The 24,610-nt window shown below is 46.0% G+C and overlaps 1 protein-coding gene across 4 annotated transcripts in view; it reads left to right on the top strand.

Annotated features, from left to right (window-relative positions):
• The first annotated feature begins 506 nt into the window (after window positions 1-506).
• LTBP1 (latent transforming growth factor beta binding protein 1) overlaps window positions 507-24,610 on the top strand; it is a 492,758-nt gene continuing 468,654 nt past the window's right edge. Inside the window, exon 1 of one of the 4 annotated variants that reach the window (XM_073557607.1) lies at window positions 507-1,151. In XM_073557607.1, coding sequence (XP_073413708.1) covers window positions 790-1,151 — 362 coding nt within the window. In that variant the 5' untranslated portion in view covers window positions 507-789. The remainder of the gene's footprint in view (window positions 1,152-24,610) is intronic. The other 3 variants (XM_073557605.1, XM_073557606.1, XM_073557608.1) reach the window with 3 other exon arrangements.

Raw genomic sequence — 24,610 nt, 5'->3', positions numbered from 1 at the left:
CAGTGTGGTGCTGTATATACCTCCAGTGTGGTGCTGTATATACCTCCAGTGTGGTGCTATATATACGTCCAGTGTGGTGCTGTATATCCCTCCAGTGTAATACTGTATATACCTCCAGTGTGGTGCTGTATATACCTCCAGTGTGGTGCTGTATATACCTCCAGTGTGGTGCTATATATACGTCCAGTGTGGTGCTGTATATCCCTCCAGTGTAATACTGTATATACCTCCAGTGTGGTGCTGTATATACCTCCAGTGTGGTGCTGTATATACCTCCAGTGTGGTGCTATATATACCTCCAGTGTAATACTATGTGATATCCAGTGTATACTGTACAAATACTGTGTGACGTGCAGGGTGTCCCCTCCAGTGCCCCTGGGTCTGTAGTCAGCAGTGAGGGGGTGACAGCCCACCCTGCACTGAGCAGTAAAGCCGCACTCATGTGCATAGGCACTGGCGGCTCCGTGTAGAAGCCCCTGATCTGCCCCCTCCACTCCTCCTACTCCTTTCCCCCTCTCCTCTGTCCCCTCGTCCTGGAGCAGATAGACCCCTTTATCCGTTCCCCTCTTTCCCTCCACTTCCACTCAGACTTATTAGCTCCACACAACTGCGCTGCTCCTGCTGAAGTTTTCCTGGGACGGAGGAGTTTCTGGCTGAAGAGCAGGAGCAGCAGCGGAGGAGAAGGAGGAGGCGCCGGGCAGAGAAGGGAAGGAAGGCGCAGTCCACAGCCGTGCGGCCGGCTGCAGCTCACCTATACTGTAGCGCTGTGACCGCTGCTCATCCGCATACATGGCTCCGTACAGCAGGTGGGAAGTGGCAGTGTGCGCCCTGCTCTCAGCATCTGCTGTGCTGGCCAATATAGAGCGGGTCCGGAGGATCACGTACGTGGTGCACCCAGGACCCCCGGGCATCTACCACCAGCAACCTGCGCCTGTGGGCAGGAGCAACATTGTACTGAGCAGCAGCAGTGCCCAGGAGCGGAGCCGCAGGGTGAGCAGAGTCTCCAGCCCCGCCGTGCTGCAGAGACCGCAGCCGCTCACAGCAGAGAAGACGGCGGCTGTCAGCACCCAGAGCCGCCAGCACTCCCGGAGCGGCGGGCAGACGGACGGAGCGCGGAGCGCCGGGCTACAGCACAAGCTGCACATGCAGGGGTGAGACCACTCGTGTTACCACTGACACTAATACTACTGCTGTATACAGGGGTGAGACCACTCGTGTTACCACTGACACTAATACTACTGCTATATACAGGGGTGAGACCACTCGTGTTACCACTGACACTAATACTACTGCTATATACAGGGGTGAGACCACTCGTGTTACCACTGACACTAATACTACTGCTGTATACAGGGGTGAGACCACTCGTGTTACCACTGACACTAATACTACTGCTATATACAGGGGTGAGACCACTCGTGTTACCACTGACACTAATACTACTGCTATATACAGGGGTGAGACCACTCGTGTTACCACTGACACTAATACTACTGCTGTATACAGGGGTGAGACCACTCGTGTTACCACTGACACTAATACTACTGCTATATACAGGGGTGAGACCACTCGTGTTACCACTGACACTAATACTACTGCTATATACAGGGGTGAGACCACTCGTGTTACCACTGACACTAATACTACTGCTATATACAGGGGTGAGACCACTCGTGTTACCACTGACACTAATACTACTGCTATATACAGGGGTGAGACCACTCGTGTTACCACTGACACTAATACTACTGCTATATACAGGGGTGAGACCACTGCGACCACTCGTGTTATCACTGACACTAATACTACTGCTATATACAGGGGTGAGACCACTCGTGTTACCACTGACACTAATACTACTGCTATATACAGGGGTGAGACCACTCGTGTTATCACTGACACTAATACTACTGCTATATACAGGGGTGAGACCACTGCGACCACTCGTGTTACCACTGACACTAATACTACTGCTATATACAGGGGTGAGACCACTCGTGTTACCACTGACACTAATACTACTGCTATATACAGGGGTGAGACCACTCGTGTTACCACTGACACTAATACTACTGCTATATACAGGGGTGAGACCACTCGTGTTATCACTGACACTAATACTACTGCTATATACAGGGGTGAGACCACTGCGACCACTCGTGTTACCACTGACACTAATACTACTGCTATATACAGGGGTGAGACCACTCGTGTTACCACTGACACTAATACTACTGCTATATACAGGGGTGAGACCACTTGTGTTATCACTGACACTAATACTACTGCTATATACAGGGGTGAGACCACTGCGACCACTCGTTTTACCACTGACACTAATACTACTGCTATATACAGGGGTGAGACCACTCGTGTTACCACTGACACTAATACTACTGCTATATACAGGGGTGAGACCACTCGTGTTACCACTGACACTAATACTACTGCTATATACAGGGGTGAGACCACTCGTGTTACCACTGACACTAATACTACTGCTGTATACAGGGGTGAGACCACTCGTGTTACCACTGACACTAATACTACTGCTGTATACAGGGGTGAGACCACTCGTGTTACCACTGACACTAATACTACTGCTGTATACAGGGGTGAGACCACTCGTGTTACCACTGACACTAATACTACTGCTATATACAGGGGTGAGACCACTCGTGTTACCACTGACACTAATACTACTGCTATATACAGGGCAGGGGTGAGACCACTGCGACCACTCATGTTACCACTGACACTAATACTACTGCTATATACAGGGGTGAGACCACTCATGTTACCACTGACACTAATACTACTGCTATATACAGGGCAGGGGTGAGACCATTCGTGTTACCACTGCTACTAATACTACTGCTATACGCAGGGCAGGGGTGAGACTACTGCGACCACTCGTGTTACCACTGACACTAATACTACTGCTATATACAGGGGTGAGACCACTCATGTTACCACTGACACTAATACTACTGCTATATACAGGGCAGGGGTGAGACCACTGCGACCACTCATGTTACCACTGACACTAATACTACTGCTATATACAGGGCAGGGGTGAGACCACTGCGACCACTCATGTTACCACTGACACTAATACTACTGCTCTATACAGGGGTGAGACTACTGCGACCACTCATGTTACCACTGACACTAATACTACTGCTATATACAGGGGTGAGACCACTCGTGTTATCACTGCTACTAATACTACTGCTATACGCAGGGCAGGGGTGAGACTGCTGCGACCCCTCATGTTATCACTGACACTAATACTACTGCTATACGCAGGGCAGGGGTGAGACTGCTGCGACCCCTCATGTTATCACTGACACTAATACTACTGCTATACGCCGGGCAGGGGTGAGACCACTCATGTTACCACTGTTACTAATACTACTGCTATACGCAGGGCAGGGGTGAGACCACTGCGACCACTCATGTTATCACAGACACTAATACTACTGCTATATACAGGGGTGAGACCACTGCGACCACTCATGTTATCACTGACACTAATACTACTGTTATATACAGGGCAGGGGTGAGACTACTGCGACCACCCATGTTACCACTGCTACTAATACTACTGCTATATACAGGGGTGAGACCACTGCGACCACTCATGTTACCACTGACACTAATACTACTGCTATATACAGGGGTGAAACTACTGCGACCACTCGTGTTACCACTGACACTAATACTACTGCTATATACAGGGGTGAGACCACTCATGTTATCACTGCTACTAATACTACTGCTATATACAGGGGTGAGACCACTCGTGTTACCACTGACACTAATACTACTGCTATATACAGGGCAGGGGTGAGACCATCCGTGTTATCACTGCTACTAATACTACTGCTATATACAGGGGTGAGACCACTCATGTTACCACTGCTACTAATACTACTGCTATACGCAGGGCAGGGGTGAGACTACTGCGACCACTCGTGTTACCACTGACACTAATACTACTGCTATATACAGGGGTGAGACCACTCATGTTACCACTGACACTAATACTACTGCTATATACAGGGCAGGGGTGAGACCACTGCGACCACTCATGTTACCACTGACACTAATACTACTATATACAGGGCAGGGGTGAGACCACTGCGACCACTCATGTTACCACTGCTACTAATACTACTGCTATATGCAGGGGTGAGACCACTCGTGTTACCACTGACACTAATACTACTGCTATATACAGGGCAGGGGTGAGACCATTCGTGTTATCACTGCTACTAATACTACTGCTATATACAGGGGTGAGACCACTCATGTTACCACTGCTACTAATACTACTGCTATACGCAGGGCAGGGGTGAGACTACTGCGACCACTCGTGTTACCACTGACACTAATACTACTGCTATATACAGGGGTGAGACCACTCATGTTACCACTGACACTAATACTACTGCTATATACAGGGCAGGGGTGAGACCACTGCGACCACTCATGTTACCACTGACACTAATACTACTATATACAGGGCAGGGGTGAGACCACTGCGACCACTCATGTTACCACTGACACTAATACTACTGCTCTATACAGGGGTGAGACTACTGCGACCAGTCATGTTACCACTGACACTAATTCTACTGCTATATACAGGGGTGAGACCACTCGTGTTATCACTGCTACTAATACTACTGCTATACGCAGGGCAGGGTTGAGACTGCTGCGACCCCTCATGTTATCACTGACACTAATACTACTGCTATACGCAGGGCAGGGGTGAGACTACTGCGACCCCTCCTGTTATCACTGCCACTAATACTACTGCTATATGCAGGGCAGGGGTGAGACTACAGCAACCACTTATGGTATCACTGACACTAATACTACTGCTATATGCCAGGCAGGGGTGACACTACTGCGACTCCTCATGTTATCCCTGCCACTAATACTACTGCTATATGCCGGGCAGTGGTGAGACTACTGCGAACACTCATGTTTTCACTGCTACTAATACTACTGCTATATGCCGGGCAGGGGTGAGACTAATATGACCACTCATGTTATCACTGACACTAATACTACTGCTGTATGCCGGGCAGGGGTGAGACTACTGCGACCACTCATGTTATCACTGACGCTAATACTATTGCTATATGCAGGGGTGAGACAACTGCGACCACTCAAGGTATCACTGACACTAATACTACTGCTATATTCAGGGCAGGGGTGGGACTACTGCGACCACTCATGTTATCACTGCTACTAATACTACTGCTATATATGCCAGGCAGGGGTGAGACTACTGCGACCACTCATGTGATGTGTTGGGGTTAGGGTTGTGGTTAGGGGTGTGTTGGGGTTAGGGTTGGAGTTAGAATTGAGGGGTTTCCACTGTTTAGGCACATCAGGGGGTCTCCAAACGCGACATGGTGCAACCATTGATTCCAGCCAATTTTGCGTTCAAAAAGTCAAACGTTGATCCCTCCCTTCCAAGCCCCGACGTGTGCCCAAACAGTGATTTACCCCCACATATGGGGTGTCAGCGTACTCAGAAAAAAGTGCACAACAACTTTTGGGGACTAATTTCTCCTATTACTCTTGGAAAAATAACAAAATTGGGGGCTAAAAAATTATTTTTGTGGAAAAAAAATGTTTTTTTTCATTTTCACGTCTCTGCATTATAAACTTCTGTGAAGCACTTGGTGGTTGAAAGTGCTCAACATACATCTACATAAGTTCCTTGGAAGGTCTAGTTTCCAAATTGGGGTCACTTGTGGGGGGTTTCCACTGTTTAGGCACATCAGGGGCTCTGCAAACGTAATGACGACCGCAGACTATTCCATCAAAGTCTGCATTTCAAAACGTCACTACTTCCATTCCGAGCCCCGACGTGTGCCCAAACAATGGTCCCTCCCCACATATTGGGTACCAGCGTACTCAGGACAAACTGGACAACAGCTTTTGGGGTCCAATTTATCCTGCTACCCTTGTGAAGAAAAAAATTGTGGGCTAAAAAATCATTTTTTGAGGAAAAAAAAAGATTTTTTATTTTCACGGTTCTGCGTTATAAACTTCTGTGAAGCACTTGGGGGTTCAAAGTACTGCTCACCACACATCTAGATAAATTCCTTGGGTGGTCTAGTTTCCAAAATGGGGTCATTTGTGGGGGGTTTCCACTGTTTAGGCACATCAGAGGCTCTGCAAACGTAACATGATGCCCGCAGACCATTCGATCAAGTCGGTATTTCAAAACGTCACTACTTCCCTTCCAAGCCCTGACGTGTGCCCAAACAGTGGTCCCTCCCCACATATGGGTATCAGCGTACTCAGGACAAACTGGACAACAACTTTTGGGGTCCAATTTCTCCTGTTACCCTTGTGAAAATAAAAAATTGCGAGCTAAAAATTCATTTTTCGAGGAAAAAAAAAGATTTTTTATTTTCATGGCTCTGCGTTACAATCTTCTGTGAAGCACTTCGGGGTTCAAGGTGCTCACCACACATCTAGGCAAGTTCCTTATGGGGTCTAGTTTCCAAAATGGGGTCACTTGTGGGGGGTTTCCACAGTTTAGGTACATCAAGGGCTCTGCAAATGTAACATGATGCCCGCAGACCATTCCATCAAAGTCTGCATACCAAAACGTCACTACTTCCCTTTCGAGCCCTGACGTGTGCCCATACAGTGGTCATCCCCCACATATGGGGTATCAGCGTACTCAGGACAAACTGGACAACAACTTTTGGGGTCCAATTTATCCTGCTACCCTTGTGAAGAAAAAAATTGCGTGCTAAAAATCATTTTTTTTGAGGGAAAAAAATGATTTTTTATTTTCATGGCTCTGCGTTATAAACTTCTGTGAAGCACTTGGGGGTTCAAGGTGCTCACCACACATCTAGATAAGTTCCTTGGGGGGTCTAGTTTCCAAAATGGGATCACTTGTGGGGGGTTTCTACTGTTTAGGCACACAGGGGCTCAGCAAATGTAACATGACGCCCGCAGACCATTCCATCAAAGTCAGCATTTCAAAATGTCACTACTTCCCTGCTGAGCCCCAACGTGTGCCCAAACAGTGGTTCCCCCCCACATATGGGGTACCAGCGTACTCAGGATAAACTGGACAACAACTTTTGGGGTCCAATTTATCCTAGTACCCTTGTGAAAATAAAAAATTGGCAACTAAAAAAAATTTTTTTTAGGAAAAAAAAGCTTTTTTATTTTCACTGATCTGCATTATAAACTCCTGTGAATCACCTGGGGGTTCAAAGTGCTCACTATGCATCTAGATAAGTTCCTTAGGGGGTCTAGTTTCCAAAATGGGGTCATTTGTGGGGGAGCTCCAAAGTTTAGGCACACTGGGGCTCTCCAAACACGACATGGTGTCCGCTAACGATTGGAGCTAATTTTCATTTCAAAAAGTCAAATGGCGCTCATTCCCTTCTGCGCCCTGCCGTGCACCCAAACAGTGGCCCCCCCCACATATGGGGTACCAGCGTACTCAGGACAATCTGGACAACAACTTTTGTTGTCCAATTTCTCCTGTTACCCTTGTGAAAATAAAAAATAGCGTGCTAAAAAATCATTTTTGAGGAAAAAAAATGATTTTTTATTTTCACTGCTCTATGTTATAAACTTTTGTGAAGCACTTGGGGGTTCAAAGTGCTCACTACACATCTAGATAAGTTCCTTAAGGGGTCTAGTTTCCAAAATGGTATCACTTGTGGGGGAGCTCCAATGTTTAGGCACACAGGGGCTATCCAAACGCGACATGGTGTCCGATAACGATTGGAGCTAATTTTCCATTCAAAAAGTCAAATGGCGCTCCTTCCCTTCCGGGCCCTGCCGTGCACCCAAACAGTGGTTTATGACCACATATGAGGTATCGGTGTACTCAGGAGAAATTGCCCAACAAATTTTAGGATCCATTTTATCCTGTTGCCCATGTGAAAATGAAAAAATTGATGCTGAAAGAAAATTTGTGTTGGAAAAATTAAAATGTCCATTGCTTTAGCTGCTGTGAAACACCTGAAGGGTTAATAATCTTCTTGAATATGGTTTTGAGTAGCTTGAGGGGTTCAGTTTTTAGAATGGTGTCACTTTTGGGTATTTTCTGCCATATAGACCCCTCAAAGTGACTTCAAATGTGAGGTGGTCCCTAAAAAAAATGGTTTTGCAAATTTTGTTGTAAAAATGAGAAATCACTGGTCAACTTTTAACCCTTATAACTTCCTAACAAAAAAATATTTTGCTTCCAAAATTGTGCTGATGTAAAGTAGACATGTGGGAAATGTTATTTAGTAACTATTTTGTGTCACATAACTCTCTAGTTTAACAGAATAAAAATTCAAAATTTGAAAATTGCGAAATTTTCAAAATTTTCACCAAATTTCTGATTTTTTCACAAATAAATGCAAAAATTATCGACCTAAATTTACCACTAACATGAAGCCCAATATGTCACGAAAAAACAATCTCAGAATCGCTAGGATGCATTGAAGCGTTCCAGAGTTATTACCTCATAAAGGGACACTGGTCAGAATTGCAAAAAATGGCCAGGTCATTAAGGTCAAAATAGGCTGGGTCATGAAGGGGTTAATAGTGCAAGCATTCAGTTTACGATAATCCACACAGAATCGTAATGTACCATCTTTCTTCCGGACCAACACGATTGGGGCCACCCAGGGGCTTTGACTTTCCCATATCACCCCTTTTCGCAGCATTTGGGCCAGCAAAGTTTTCACCTCCTGATAGAGTTGTGGCGGAATCTGTCGATATCGTTCCCGGATAGGGGCCGCTCCTGCTGTGTGGATTTCATGAGTGATTGCGGTGGTACACCCAAAATTGTCCTCATGACTAGCAAATACTTCATGGTACTGTTCAAACAATGTTTTTATATGTGAGAGTTGGGCTGCAGTTAATCCAGACAGCTCGGGCCGCATTTGCTCCAAAATATTTCGGCCCTTCTCTTGTGCCGAGACTTCGTGGGCCTGTAAGGTTCGTATTGTTACTTCCCAAGGATCCTTGGGGTGTACTCGTAATTGAACCGCAGGAGCTGGCAGCACTTCTTCTAAAGGCCTTACTAGCTTGGCCAGTACAGTCTGTGCTTTCAGAACGGTGTCTCGGTCTTCAAGGTTAACGCAGCGTACCAGGACGGTTCCTTTTTGCACCGTAGCCAGGGAATGGGCCACCAGTATGCCAGGAAGTAAGCGCTCTGAGTGACAGGGCTCCACCTGCACCTCCACGCCCTCCAAAGGTATCGGGGCTCGAATTGGCAGGGCCACCACTGTCTGTCCAGGAGGCAGCACAAGCAGGGGAGCCGCTGACGCGATGACATTACCCAGAGCCTCGCCCTCCTGGCAGTCCTGATGCACCCGCGCACCTCGCACCAGTTGCTGGAATACCTGTCCCTGAGCTGTGCGAGAACCCCACTGCTTCAGAATCTTCTGTGTGGGATCATTTAGTAGCAAGTTGCCGAACTCGCGTAAAATATTCATGCCTAGGATGACGGGGTGCCGTTGATCAGCTTCTCCTTGAGTAAGCACCACCCCTCTCCGACCAAGGCATTTACCGCACAACGTCACCTGCACCCACACTACCCTGGCAACCGGGACCGGCAATTGGTTGGCGGCTATTAGTCTAATCATGGGCCCCCACTGGGGTCTTGCTGCCTCCGGGAAGTTTTGTTGAAAGTACGTTGCAGGCATGGTGGTTACTTGTGACCCCGTGTCTACCAGACACCGGACGGCCCGGTCCTCCACTTCTGCCCAAACCACCAGACACTTTGCTACCAAATATTCGGGACTTCCACAACCCCTAGTTGTGGTTTTCGGCTCCGAGCGGCGTCCCCCCAGCCCGGAGCCCTTTAGTTTAATGGCCGCCGGGGTGGGTATCTCCCACGCCGTGGACACTCTCGGGCAAAGTGGCCTGGTTCTCCACACTCAAAACACCGGGCCTGTGTAGGCTGACCACCCCGCGGCCCACTCGCCCTTAATATTGTTCAGCTCCTGCTTCATCTCCTCCACCCACTGAGGCTCCTCAACTACATTCGCAGAGGCCTCCACACCTCGGACTTTCCCCACAGGGACAGCCATCCCCTGCTCCTGCTCTCGAGCACGTGCCTGTCTTCCCACCTCTGAAAAGTCTATACGGGGATTCATTCTGATCTGCTCCTGCAGTGCCTGTTTGACTAATGGATCTCGCAAACCAGTCACCAGTAGGTCACGTAGGGTAATGTCAACAGGTCCTACCCCTACCCCGTCCTTTCTTTCTATAGCCGTATGCAATTCCTGGAGGACATTCATATACTCTGTGATCGTCTCCCCCTCTACCTGCATCCGACTAAACAAACGGGTTCTTAAGTCTCCCACATTAGTAGGGTCCCCATGGGTCTGTTCTACTACCTGTAACACTTTTTCAAATGTGTTGCGGTACCCCGGAGGTTTCAACATCACTAACCTCCGCGCCTCCCCGTCCAGTGCCATGAGTGCCACCTCGGCCTCCAGATCAGGGGTCATTGGGTGCATCTGAAAGAGCCCCCGCATCCGCTCTGTCCAGCTCCATAACATAGTATTGGAGCCGGAAAATCTAGGCAGATTGTTCAGCATGGCCCCCAATGATATGCTGGTACGGGGACCCTCATTATTTGTAGAGTTTACAGCTCTACCCTGATCTGGGGCACCACTGTCTGTGCTCGGAGACTGTATCCTGCTGACTACGCCAAGTGTAGGGTTCGAGCAGGTTCGCAGTGATGAGACACGAGACTGAGTGTGGTTTGTGGAATAAACTTTTATAAACTGTAGCCGCTGGGCTATTTTGAGCAAACAAAAGGTGTTAACAATAACCAGTCCACGCAGGGACTCAACAAACCTAACAACACTTTCTTATTGTAAATACGACTAACCCGGTTTGCCCGGGTGCTATAGGCCACGTATGACCAAACTGGGGGTCCTTATCTCCTATAGTAAACTTATCTTTCAAGGGGTCTGTCAGGATCACAGGCGTGGCCGTGTAGAGGTCACTGATGCAGCTGCCTTGACGCCTCGATATTCTGGGATGAAACTGGGCTCGACAGGCCCTGGAAAAAGCGATGCCGGTGGGGCGCAACAGGCCCTGGAGAAACGATGCTGGTGGGGCGCAACAGGCCCTGAAGAAACGATGATGGTGGGGCGCAACAGGCCCTGAAGAAACAATGACGGTTGGGCGCAACGGGCCCTGAAGAAACGATGACGGTGGGGCGCAACAGGCCCTGAAGAAACGATGACGGTGGGGCGCAACGGGCCCTGAAGAAACGATGACGCAGTTCCCAACTGACCAGTAACTGTCCTCTGATAAGAGTCCCTCCCCAGCCGGGAAATGGGTCTCTAATGTTGCCTAGGACGAGGTTGTGTCCCCTGCGGCCGGTGATGACAGGGTTGCCGCGGTGGGAGAAGGCCGGGGGCAGTGTCCAGGCCTCTGTGGCCGTTTTTCGTGTCGTCACAGCCGCGTCCTGAGGTGAGGGATCTGTCTCACCATGGCGGTGGGCATGGCTTTCGGCGAACGGGGGCGGGAAGCGGCCTCCGGTAGAAGTCTCTCCCTTTTCCCTTGTCGGTGAGTGCCCAGTATCCTCCTCAGAGGCTCCTGTCGGTGTCCCTTCAAGTCACCCGGCTTCCTGCCTCCTGTCCCACTCTCTCTCAACTGCCACTTCAGCGCGCCCCCTGCTCTTTTTATCCTTGCCCCGCCCCCTGTATCCTTGACAACTTCAGTCAAGTCTCTCCCTTTACTGTCCTCCCAGTATCGTTCCCTCAGGAACCCTCATGGCGGTCCCCTGGGTACCTGCCCGGTCACTGCCTGGGAGTCCTCCTCCCCACACTGCGACCACTCATGTTATCACTGACACTAATACTACTGCTATATGCCGGGGTGAGACTACTGCGACCACTCATGTTATCATGAATACTAATACTACTGCTATATGCCGTTCAGGGGTGAGACTACTGCGACCACTCCTGTTACCACTGCTACTAATGCTACTGCTATATGCAGGTCAGGGGTGAGACTACTGCGACCACTCATGTTATCACTGACACTAATACTACTGCTATATGCCGGGCAGGGGTGAGACTACTGCGAACACTCATGTTATCACTACTACCAATACTACTGCTATATGCCGGGACACTTCTGCTACCGCCACCACAACTACTATCATTATTACTACTACTGCTGCAGTTAATTCAGCTACTATACATACTACTATTACTACCACTACTAATATGGATATTAAGGGCTCATACTCACTGGCGAGAAATTCGGACGAGTGCAATCTGATAAAAAATCGGATTGCACGCGGGCCAATGTTATTCAATAGGTGACATCTCATTTGCGATTTTTTTTTTTTTTTTTTTTTTTTTTTTTTCTCAGCCGAAATTGGACTGAGAAAAAAAATCGCAGCATGCTGCATATTGCTGTGATTCTCGGACGAGACTGGCCAATGCAAGTCAATGCCGCTGGTCGAGCGGGTAGTCACCGCAGCCTAAGTGACGACATGTTAAAATCGCATTGCATACGCATGTCATACGGATGTTCTGTGGTAAAATCGCACGGAAATCGCATGACAAGCATGGCACTCATCCGTTTTTTCGGTCTGGAAATCGGACTGTGATTTTTCTCGCAAATGGGTATGAGCCCTAAGAGTGAGATACCACTGTTACTACTACTATTCCAACACTTAGGCCACTTGCGCACATCCAGTATTTGGTGAGATTTTTGCCCCAGTATCTGTAAGCCAAAACCAGGAGTGGGTGAAAAATGCAGAAGTGGTGCAAATGTTTCTATTATACTTTTCCTCTGATTATTCCACTCCTGGTTTTGGCTTACAGATACTGGGGTAAAAAACTCATCAAATACTCAATGTATGCATATGGCCTAATGCTATTATGCATAGTACAGAAATGAAACACTTCTGCTACCACTAATATTATTATTATTAAAACATAAAAAGAAAGCACAGAATGGCAAACGTGCAAAAATACTCTGTAGTAAAAAAATACAACAGTAATCAGCTAGTGCTAGTAGAAAGATGATACCCTGTGTTTGTTATTTAGTCGATACGTTTTTTGCAAAAAATGTATACCAAGCTACTCCACCTCGTCACGGTAACCCTTAACATAGCAGTCCCTATCTAATGTATTTAAAACCTGAACATGTGAACAGTACCTAAATGAGCAGGATTCAGACAGGCGCTTCCTGATGTGGGCACGTGGTGTAAGATAGCTTTTTATGTGCATGCCATGTATGTGTATTATTATTACTAGTGACACTATGACTAAGTATAGGACAGGTATGAGAAACTACTGCTACCACTACTGTTATCCCTGCTAAAAATCGTACTACTCTCTGTGGGGCAGAGCGTAACAGACCACTACTCTCTGTGGGGCAGAGTGTAACAGACCACTACTCTCTGTGGGGCAGAGTGTAACAGACCACTACTCTCTGTGGGGCAGAGTGTAACAGACCACTACTCTCTGTGGGGCAGAGTGTAACAGACCACTACTCTCTGTGGGGCAGAGTGTGAAACAGACCACTACTCTCTGTGGGGCAGAGTGTGAAACAGACCACTACTCTCTGTGGGGCAGAGTGTGAAACAGACCACTACTCTCTGTGGGGCAAAGTGTGAAACAGACCACTACTCTCTGTGGGGCAGAGTGTGAAACAGACCACTACTCTCTGTGGGGCAGAGTGTGAAACAGACCACTACTCTCTGTGGGGCAGAGTGTGAAACAGACCACTACTCTCTGTGGGGCAGAGTGTGAAACAGACCACTACTCTCTGTGGGGCAGAGTGTGAAACAGACCACTACTCTCTGTGGGGCAGAGTGTGAAACAGACCACTACTCTCTGTGGGGCAGAGTGTGAAACAGACCACTACTCTCTGTGGGGCAGAGTGTGAAACAGACCACTACTCTCTGTGGGGCAGAGTGTGAAACAGACCACTACTCTCTGTGGGGCAGAGTGTGAAACAGACCACTACTCTCTGTGGGGCAGAGTGTGAAACAGACCACTACTCTCTGTGGGGCAGAGTGTGAAACAGACCACTACTCTCTGTGGGGCAGAGTGTGAAACAGACCACTACTCTCTGTGGGGCAGAGTGTGAAACAGACCACTACTCTCTGTGGGGCAGAGTGTGAAACAGACCACTACTCTCTGTGGGGCAGAGTGTGAAACAGACCACTACTCTCTGTGGGGCAGAGTGTGAAACAGACCACTACTCTCTGTGGGGCAGAGTGTGAAACAGACCACTACTCTCTGTGGGGCAGAGTGTGAAACAGACCACTACTCTCTGTGGGGCAGAGTGTGAAACAGACCACTACTCTCTGTGGGGCAGAGTGTGAAACAGACCACTACTCTCTGTGGGGCAGAGTGTGAAACAGACCACTACTCTCTGTGGGGCAGAGTGTGAAACAGACCACTACTCTCTGTGGGGCAGAGTGTGAAACAGACCACTACTCTCTGTGGGGCAGAGTGTGAAACAGACCACTACTCTCTGTGGGGCAGAGTGTGAAACAGACCACTACTCTCTGTGGGGCAGAGTGTGAAACAGACCACTACTCTCTGTGGGGCAGAGTGTGAAACAGACCACTACTCTCTGTGGGGCAGAGTGTGAAACAGACCACTACTCTCTGTGGGGCAGAGTGTGAAACAGACCACTACTCTCTGTGGGGCAGAGTGTGAAACAGACCACTACTCTCTGTGGGGCAGAGTGTGAAACAGACCACTACTCTCTGTGGGGCAGAGTGTGAAACAGACCACTACTCTCTGTGGGGCAGAGTGTGAAACAGACCACTACTCTCTGTGGGGCAGAGTGTGAAACAGACCACTACTCTCTGTGGGGCAGAGTGTGAAACAGACCACTACTCTCTGTGGGGCAGAGTGTGAAACAGACCACTACTCTCTGTGGGGCAGAGTGTGAAACAGACCACTACTCTCTGTGGGGCAGAGTGTGAAACAGACCACTACTCTCTGTGGGGCAGAGTGTGAAACAGACCACTACTCTCTGTGGGGCAGAGTGTGAAACAGACCACTACTCTCTGTGGGGCAGAGTGTGAAACAGACCACTACTCTCTGTGGGGCAGAGTGTGAAACAGACCACTACTCTCTGTGGGGCAGAGCACAAGGCATGACTATTCTGTGACACAGACGATCAGACAATAGCACTCTCTTTGGGGAAAGAGGTCACTAGTAGTCTGTGTGCAGATGATTGTGCTCCATGTGATCACATCGGGCTGGATGAGGGAAGTATGAGCTAGAGACATGCTTAGACTTCTTGGTTATAGCCCAGAGATACAGAGATTACAGTAGTGGAAAGTACAGAACAGAGGCAGGTGCTGAGCAGGTCACACATACTAACAGCCTGCCGGGTGATTTATGAATGGGGCTTCTGCTTCGCAAGCTGAGTGATAGGACAGCCACTGTATAGAGGTTGGATAGGCAAAGTATAAAAGTATATATAATAGCAAAACGTTTTAGATGGGCGCATGTTTAGATTTGTGGCTGCTTATTGGGTGCATGTATATAAGACTATTTATATAAATACATTATTGAGAATGATTGTAAATATGTGTAAAGATAATTGAGTGGTGTAAATAAAATGAAAAAATTGTATCTATTGTCAGAACATTGTTATAATTTATGTCATTTCTGTGAATGGCCGTCCTCCAACTTTTCCTTCTGGTATTGTATTGGTGATCGACTATACATAGAAAAATGTGCCTAACACTCACTAGATAGTAATGGTCTGGTACTGGAGTTCAAGTGCTTCTCACAAAATTAGAATATCATCAAAAAGTTAATTTATTTCAGTTCTTCAATACAAAAAGTGAAACTCATATATTAGATAGTCATTACAAACAGAGTGATCTATTTCAAGTGTTTTTCTGGTAATGTTGATGATTATGGCTTACAGCCAATGAATATCCAAAAGTCATTATATCAGTAAATTAGAATACTTTATAACACCAGCTTGAAAAATGATTTTAAAATCCAAAATGTCAGCCTACTGAAATGTATGTTCAGAAAGTAAAGATTAAACAACAACCACAAGACGGATTTCATCAACCAAGTTATCATTTTAATCAGTACTAGCTGAAGAGCCCGGCGTTGCCTGGGCATAGAAACCAACTGTGATTAGTTCTAACAAATTATAATGATTATATTGCACATAAAAAACGTGCATCTAATCCTATTCTGTGGGATACTGTGTGCTGAGCTGCGTATCTAATCCTATCCTGTGTGATACTGTCTGCTGAGCTGTGTATCTAATCCTATCCTGTGTGATACTGTCTGCTGAGCTGTGTATCTAATCCTATTCTGTGTGATACTGTCTGCTGAGCCGTGTATCTAATACTATTCTGTGTGATACTGTGTGCTGAGCTGTGTGTCTAATCCTATCCTGTGTGATACTGTCTGCTGAGCTGTGTATCTAATACTATCCTGTGTGATACTGTCTGCTGAGCTGTGTATCTAATCCTATTCTGTGTGAAACTGTGTGCTGAACTGTGTATCTAACCCTAGCCTGTGTGATACTGACTGCTGAGCCGTGTATCTAATACTATTCTGTGTGATACTGTGTGCTGAGCCGTGTATCTAATCCTATCCTGTGTGATACTGTCTGCTGAGCTGCGTATATAATCCTATTCTGTGTGATACTGTGTGCTGAGCTGCGTATCTAATCCTATCCTGTGTGATACTGACTGTTGAGCCGTGTATCTAATCCTATCCTGTGTGATACTGGGCTCCACCTGCAGTCTGTGTCAGAGGGTGGTCTGTGTTGGTACGGTAATAAATTGTGTTATTTCCAGCTTTACAGAAGGACGATAACACCATAGAAATGATAAGAATAATAGGCCTCAGTTACCACAACTGTCTACAAAGAAAACTGTTGTTGATAGCAACCAATCACAGCTCATTTTTCATCTTTTAAACAGATCTGGGACAGTGTGGCGAGTTTTGAGTGGCGACTTTTGTGTTTCGACTTTTATGTGGCGAGGTTGGTGTATGTGTGGAGAAATGTGTGCTGAGGGTGGTATATGTGTTGAAGCACGTGGTAGTGTGTGGCGCATTTTGTGTGTGTGTTCATATCCCCATGTGTGGTGAGTATGCCATGTCAGGGCCCCACCTTAGCAACTGTACGGTATATACTGTTTGGCGCCATCGCTCTCATTCTTTAAGTCCACCTTGTTCACATCTGGCAGCTGTCAATTTGCCTCCATCACTTTCTTTCACTTTTTCCCCATTATGTAGATAGGGGCAACATTTTTTGGTGAATTGGAACGTGCGGGGTTAAAATTTCGCCTCACAACATAGCCTATGACGCTCTTGGGGTCGAGACATGTGATTGTGCCAAATTTTGTGGCTGTAGCTACGACGGTGCAGATGCCAATACATACACTTTTTCCCATTATGTAGATAGGGGTAAAATTGTTTGGTGAATTGGAACGCGCGGGGTTAAAATTTCGCCTCACAACATAGCCCATGACGCTCTCGGGGTCTAGACGTGTGACTGTGCCAAATTTTGTGGCTGTAGCTGCGACGGTGCGGATGCCAATCCCGGACATACACACACACACACACACACACACACACACACACACTTGAGCTTTATATATTAGATAACGGCGCCAACCTGACACTGTGTGTAGGTTACTGTGCACAATTCTGCTGATGGGTTCACTTTAAATCCTATTATCCATGTTTGCCACATTTTTTATTTTGATTTTTTAACACCTTTTTGCCTTGCACTGTAAGGTCATTAACATGAAGCACCGTGCTTGTACGCCATACTGAGCTTGTGCCATCTACAGCTGGTACTGCCTGTAACACCGAGCTGTGCTCCTGCTGCAACGGCCGGGATCAGAGCTATTGTCACTAGCAATTTCATTCCTGTGTTTCTGCGATCATTATTGGAAAATAAATGTTTTAAGAATACAAAAGTAAAAGCAAAACAAAAGGAAAAAATGCTACTATAAAAACAGGTGTCTGCAGTATGTGAACTTCTGAAGTGGCAATGCTAGGGCAACACATGAATTACAGTTGTGGCCAAAAGTATTGACACCCCTGCAATTCTGTCAGATAATACTCAGTTTCTTCCTGAAAATGATTGCAATCACAAATTCTTTGGTATTATTATCTTCATTTAATTTGTCTTAAATGAAAAAACACAAAAGAGAATGAAGCAAAAAGCAAAACATTGATCATTTCACACAAAACTCCAAAAATGGGCCAGACAAAAGTATTGGCACCCTCAGCCTAATACTTGGTTGCACAACCTTTAGCCAAAATAACTGCGACCAACCGCTTCCGGTAACCATCAATGAGTTTCTTTCAATGCTCTGCTGGAATTTTAGACCATTCTTCTTTGGCAAACTGCTCCAGGTCTCTGATATTAGAAGGGTGCCTTCTCCAAACTACCATTTTTAGATCTCTCCACAGGTGTTCTATGGGATTCAGGTCTGGACTCATTGCTGGCCACCTTAGAAGTCTCCAGTGCTTTCTCTCAAACCATTTTCTAGTGCTTTTTGAAGTGTGTTTTGGGTCATTGTACTGCTGGAAGACCCATGACCTCTGAGGGAGACCCAGCTTTCTCACACTGGGCCCTACATTATGCTGCAAAATTTGTTGGTAGTCTTCAGACTTCATAATGCCATGCACACAGTCAAGCAGTCCAGTGCCAGAGGCAGCAAAGCAACCCCATAACATCAGGGAACCTCCGCCATGTTTGACTGTAGGGACTGTGTTCTTTTCTTTGAATGCCTCTTTTTTTTCTCCTGTAAACTCTATGTTGATGCCTTTGCCCAAAAAGCTCTACTTTTGTCTCATCTGACCAGAGAACATTCTTCCAAAACGTTTTAGGCTTTTTCAGGTAAGTTTTGGCAAACTCCAGCCTGGCTTTTTTTATGTCTCGGGGTAAGAAGTGGGGTCTTCCTGGGTCTCCTACCATACAGTCCCTTTTCATTCAGACACCGACGGATAGTACGGGTTGACACTGTTGTACCCTCGGACTGCAGGGCAGCTTGAACTTGTTTGGATGTTAGTCGAGGTTCTTTATCCAACATCCGCACAATCTTGCGTTGAAATCTCTTGTCAATTTTTCTTTTCCGTCCACATCTAGGGAGGTTATCCACAGTGCCATGGGCTTTAAAGTTCTTGATGACACTGCGCACGGTAGACACAGGAACATTCAGGTCTTTGGAGATGGACTTTTAGCCTTGAGATTGCTCATGCTTCCTCACAATTTGGTTTCTCAAGTCCTCAGTTCTTTGGTCTTCTTTCTTTTCTCCATGCTCAATGTGGTACACACAAGGACACAGGACAGAGGTTGAGTCAACTTTAATCCATGTCAACTGGCTGCAAGTGTGATTTAGTTATTGCCAACACCTTTTAGGTGCCACAGGTAAGTTACAGGTGCTGTTAATTACTCAAATTAGAGAAGCATCACATGATTTTTCGAACAGTGCCAATACTTTTGTCCACCCTCTTTTTTATGTTTGGTGTGGAATTATATCCAATTTGGCTTTAGGACAATTCTTTTTGTGTTTTTTTCATTTAAGACAAATTAAATGAAGAAAATAATAACAAAGAATTTGTGTTTGCAATAATTTTCAGGAAGAAACTGAGTATTATCTGACAAAATTGCAGGGGTGTCAATACTTTTGGCCAGAACTGTAAAAGATGACTAATGCTTCCTCTATTACTATTGTCACACTCCCCTTTTCCACTCTATGAGCCCATTTTTATATTTTACTTTTTAATAAAAGTTATTTAAAGGGGTTGTCCACTACTTTTATGTTGATGACCTTCAGGATAGGTCATCAATATCAGGTCGGTGGCGGTGCAGTATCTGGCACCCTACCAATCAGCTGTTCCTGGTGCCAACCACATCTGAATGTGATCAGTTGCTGAGCTATATGGCTCCTCAAACTGAAGAGTCCCTGTGGCCAAGTACTTCACATCCCCCCCCCCCCGCTGTGGCCGCTATAAGGGTATGTGCACACACTGCGGATTTTGCTGGGAATCCGCTGCGGATTTGGCCTCTGCGGAACCGCAGCAGTTCTGCAGACAGTGTACAGTACAATGTAAGTCTATGGGATTTACAATCCGCTGTGCACATGCTGCGGTTTTTTCACTGCGGAAAAGCTGCGGTTTTGAATCCGCAGAAAGAATTGACATGTCAATTCTTTCTGTGGATTCCGCTGCGGTTTGCCACCTGTTCCATTGCCCAGGTGTCAAACCGCAGGGGAAAACAGCTGGCCAATCCACAGATAAACCGCAGGTCATTTTACCTGCGGTTTTACCTGCGGATCTGCACAAAAAAATCCGCTGGTGAATCCGCAGCGTGTGCACATAGCCTAAAGCTGAGGCAGCTAGTGCCATGCAACTCCGCACCTGATCACATCTGGTTGCCGCTGGCATTGGGAAGAGCTGATTGGTGGGGACATCAGATCTTACATCACCATCGATCTGATAATCATGACCTACCTGAAGGGTTGATCTGCAATATAAAAGTAGAGGACAACCCCTTTAAAAAGTTATAAGGACCCTAAAAAGCCACAAAATTGTACACTCATCTCGCAACAGTGAAAACAGTGTAAAAAAAAGTAATTGCAAATTATTCAATTATTCAGATTACAAATACAATTTATGTATTATCCAAAGTGCTTGACTTTCCATCCATAGTAATTACTAAGGATGTAAGAAAAGATTTTATCTGCTCTGATATAGGTAGCTTTGCTTTGGTTAAGGCCCTTTTACATTTAGCGATGCACCAGCGATCCGCCCAGCGATCCGCCCCGGTCCGGATCGCTGGTGCATCGCTAAATGGTCGCTAGTGAGCTTTCATACAGAAAGATCTCACAGCGATGCAGCAGCGATGCAGCGCACGATACTCACCTTTCACACACAGCGATCCTGGCGTCCTCCCGCCTGCATCCAGCGTCGCTCGTCTCACACAGCAGGAAGCAGACGACGAGAAATGGAGCCACCCGATCTCGCGCGATCAGCAATGGACAGCAGGGGAGCCAGTCGGAGGCAAGTATAGTCCCTAGCAATATCGCTAAAACGTCACAAAACCAGTGACGTTTTAGCGATATTGCTAGCGATATCGCTACGTGTAAAACCCCCTTTAGACTGTAAGTTCTTCAGGGCAGAGGATGACTGTGCAAGAAATCATTTGACTTGCTGTATCTTTGACCTGGAGACTGTGATACAAACAGGTGTGAGGGGGGAGATATTGATCTTTTTTTTTTTTCTTTCTTTTTTTAAATAACAGGCTTAAAAAAATCCTAATCCTAGACAAAGAGATGTCTGAGACATCTGGGTATCATTTCTAGCATCCTGTAATCCTGGTGTAGAATGTCTAGCCGAACCTTCAGATTTTTTTTTCTGTAATGTTTAGTGTCGTTTCCCATCTACAGTGGAATAACAGAGAATAAGTATTTGATACACTGCTGATTTTGCACGTTTTCCCACCTACAAAGAATGGAGAGGTCTGCAATTTTTTATTGTAAGTACACTTCAACTGTGAGAGACAGAATCTTAAAAAAAAAAAAAAAATCCAGAAAATCACATTGTATGATTTTTATATAATTAATTTGCATTTTATTGCATGAAATAAGTATTTGATACAATAGAAAAACAGAACTTAATATTTGCTACAGAAACCTTTGTGATTACAGAGGTCAGACGTTTCCTGTAGTTGACTAAGTTTGCATTCACTGCAGCAGGGATTTTGGCCCACTCCTCCATACAAATCTTCTCCAGATCTTTCAGGTTTTGGGGCTGTCGCTGGGCAGCATTGAGTTTCAGCTCCCTCCAAAGATTTTCTATTGGGTTCAGGTCTGGAAACTGGTTAGGCTAATCCAGAACCTTGAAATCCTTTTTACAGAGCCACTCCTGAGTTGCGTTGGCATTGTGTTTCGGGTCATTGTCATGCTGGAAGATCCAGCCACGACCCGTCTTCAGTGCTCATACTGATGCAAAGAGGCTGTTGGCTAAAATCCTGCGATACATTACACCATCCATCCTCCCTTCAATACGGTACAGTCGTCCTGTCCCCTTTGCGGAAAAGCACTCCCAAAGTATGATAGTCCCCCCACCATGCTTCACGGTTGGTAGCGTGTTCTTTGGGTTGTACTCATCCTTCTTCTTTCAAACACTGCAAGTGGAGTGGATGCTAAAAAACCCTATTTTGGTCATATTTGACCACATGTCCTTCTCCCATACCTCTGAAATCATCCAGAGGGTCATTGGCGAACTTCAAATGGGTCTGGACATGTGCTGACGTGAGCAGGAGGACCTTGTGTACCCTGCAGGATTTTAATCGGTATTCTTACATGACGGTGTTTTACTAACGGTAATGTTTGAGATTGTGGTTTCATCTCTCTTCAGGTCATTTACCAGGTCCTCCCATGTAGTTCTGGGCTGATTCCTGACCTTTCTCAGAATCTTCCTTACCCCACAAGGCGAGATCTTACATGCAGCCCCCAGACCGAGGAAGATTGACAGTCATCTTGTATTTCTTCCATTTCTAATAATTGTGCAAACAGTTGTTGCCTTCTCACCAAGCTGCTTGCCTATTGTCCTGTAGCCCATCCTAACCTTGTGCAGGTCTACAATTTTGTCCCTGGTGTCCTTAGACAGCTCTTTGGTCTTGGCCATGGTGGAGACATTGGAGTGTGATTGTGTGGACAGGTGTCTTTTATATGGGTAACAAGTTCAAACAGGTGCAATTAATTAACCCCTTCGCACCCGAGCCTGTTTTTGCCTTCATGACCGGGCCAATTTTTTCAATTCTGACCAGTGTCATTTTATGAGGTCATAACTCTAGAACGCTTCAACGGATCCTGCTGATTCTGACATTGTTTTCTCGTGACATATTGTACTTCATGATGGTGGTAAAATTTCTTAGATATGAACTGCGCTTATTTGTTAAAAAAAAAAATCGAAATTTGGCGAAAATTTAGAAAATGTTGCAACTTTCAAACTTTTAATTTTTATGCCCTTAAATCCGAGAGTGATATCGCACAAAATAGTTAATAAATAAAATTTCCCACATGTCTACTTTACATCTGCACAATTTTGGAAACATATATTTTTTTTTTAGGAAGTTATAAGGGTTAAAAGTTGACCAGCAGATTTCTCATTTTTACAACAAAATTTACAACACCGTTTTTTTAGGGACCACCTCACATTTGAAGTGAGTTTGGGGGGTCAATATGATAGAAAATACCCAAAAGTGGCATCACTCTAAAAGCTGCACCTCTCAATGTACTCAAAACCACATTCAAGAAGTTTATTAACCCTTCAGGTGCTTCACATGAATGAATGGAATGTGGAAGGAAAAAATAAACATTTAACTTTTTTTCACAAACATTTTACTTCAGAACCATTTTTTTTTATTTTCACAAGTGTAAAAAGAGAAAATGAACCACAAAATTTTTTGTGCAATTTCTCCCGAATACCCCGTATGTGGGGCTAAATCACTGTTTGAGCACACGACAGAGCTCAGAACGGAAGGAGTGCCGTTTGACTTTTTCAATGCAGAATTGCCTGGAATTGAGTTCGGATGCCATGTCGCATTTGGAGAGCCCCTGATGTACCTAAACAGTGGAAACCCCCCACAAGGGACCCCATTTTGGAAACTAGACCCCTTAAAGAACTTATCTAGATGTGTCGTGAGAACTTTGAACCCCCAAGTGCTTCACAGAAGTTTATAACGTAGGGCCATGAAAATAAAAAATCATTTTTTTTCCACAAAGTGATCTTTTAGCCCCCAATTTTTTATTTTCACAAGGGTAACAGGAGAAATTGGACCCCAAAAGTTGTTGTCCAATTTGTCCTGAGTACAGTGGTACCCCATATGTGGAAGAAAACTACTGTTTGGGCACACGGTGGGGCTCGGAAGGGAAGTAGTGACGTTCTGGAATGCAGACTTTGATGGAATGGTCTGCGGGTGTCATGTCGCGTTTGCAAAGCCCCTGATGTACCTAAACAGTGGAAACCCCCCACAAGTGTCCCCATTTTGGAAACTAGACCTCCCAAGGAACTTATCTAGATGTGTGGTGAGCCCTTTGAACCCCCAAGTGTTTCACTAAAGTTTATAATGTAGGGCCGTGAAAATAAAAAAATCATTTTTTTTCCACAAAAATGATCTTTTAGCCCCCAATTTTTATTTTCACAAGGGTAACAGGAGAAATTGGACCCTAAGAGTTGTTGTCCAATTTGTCCTGAGTACACTGGTACCCCATATGTGGGAGAAAACTACTGTTTGGGCACACGGTGGGGCTCGGAAGGGAAGTAGTGACGTTTTGAAATGCGGACTTTGATGGAATGGTCTGCGGGCGTCATGTTGCGTTTGGAGAGCCCCTGATGTACCTAAACAGTGGAAAACCCCAATTCTAATTCCAACCCTAACCCCAACACACCCCTAACCCTAATCTCAGCCCTAGCCCTAACCCTAGCCCTAACCTGCGTGCCTGCCTTTTTTTTCTTTACTTTTTTTTTTTCTTTTTGTGACAAGATCGCTGCCCTGCGATCTGACTCATAGTAACGCCACTTCTCCTCTGAAGCAGCGTTACTATGTG

The sequence above is a fragment of the Dendrobates tinctorius genome, unplaced genomic scaffold, assembly GCF_039654945.1.
Source record: "Dendrobates tinctorius isolate UK_male_01 unplaced genomic scaffold, ASM3965494v1 ptg000250l, whole genome shotgun sequence".
Taxonomy (NCBI): domain Eukaryota; kingdom Metazoa; phylum Chordata; class Amphibia; order Anura; family Dendrobatidae; genus Dendrobates; species Dendrobates tinctorius.
This window is presented reverse-complemented; position numbering and strand designations above follow the sequence as displayed.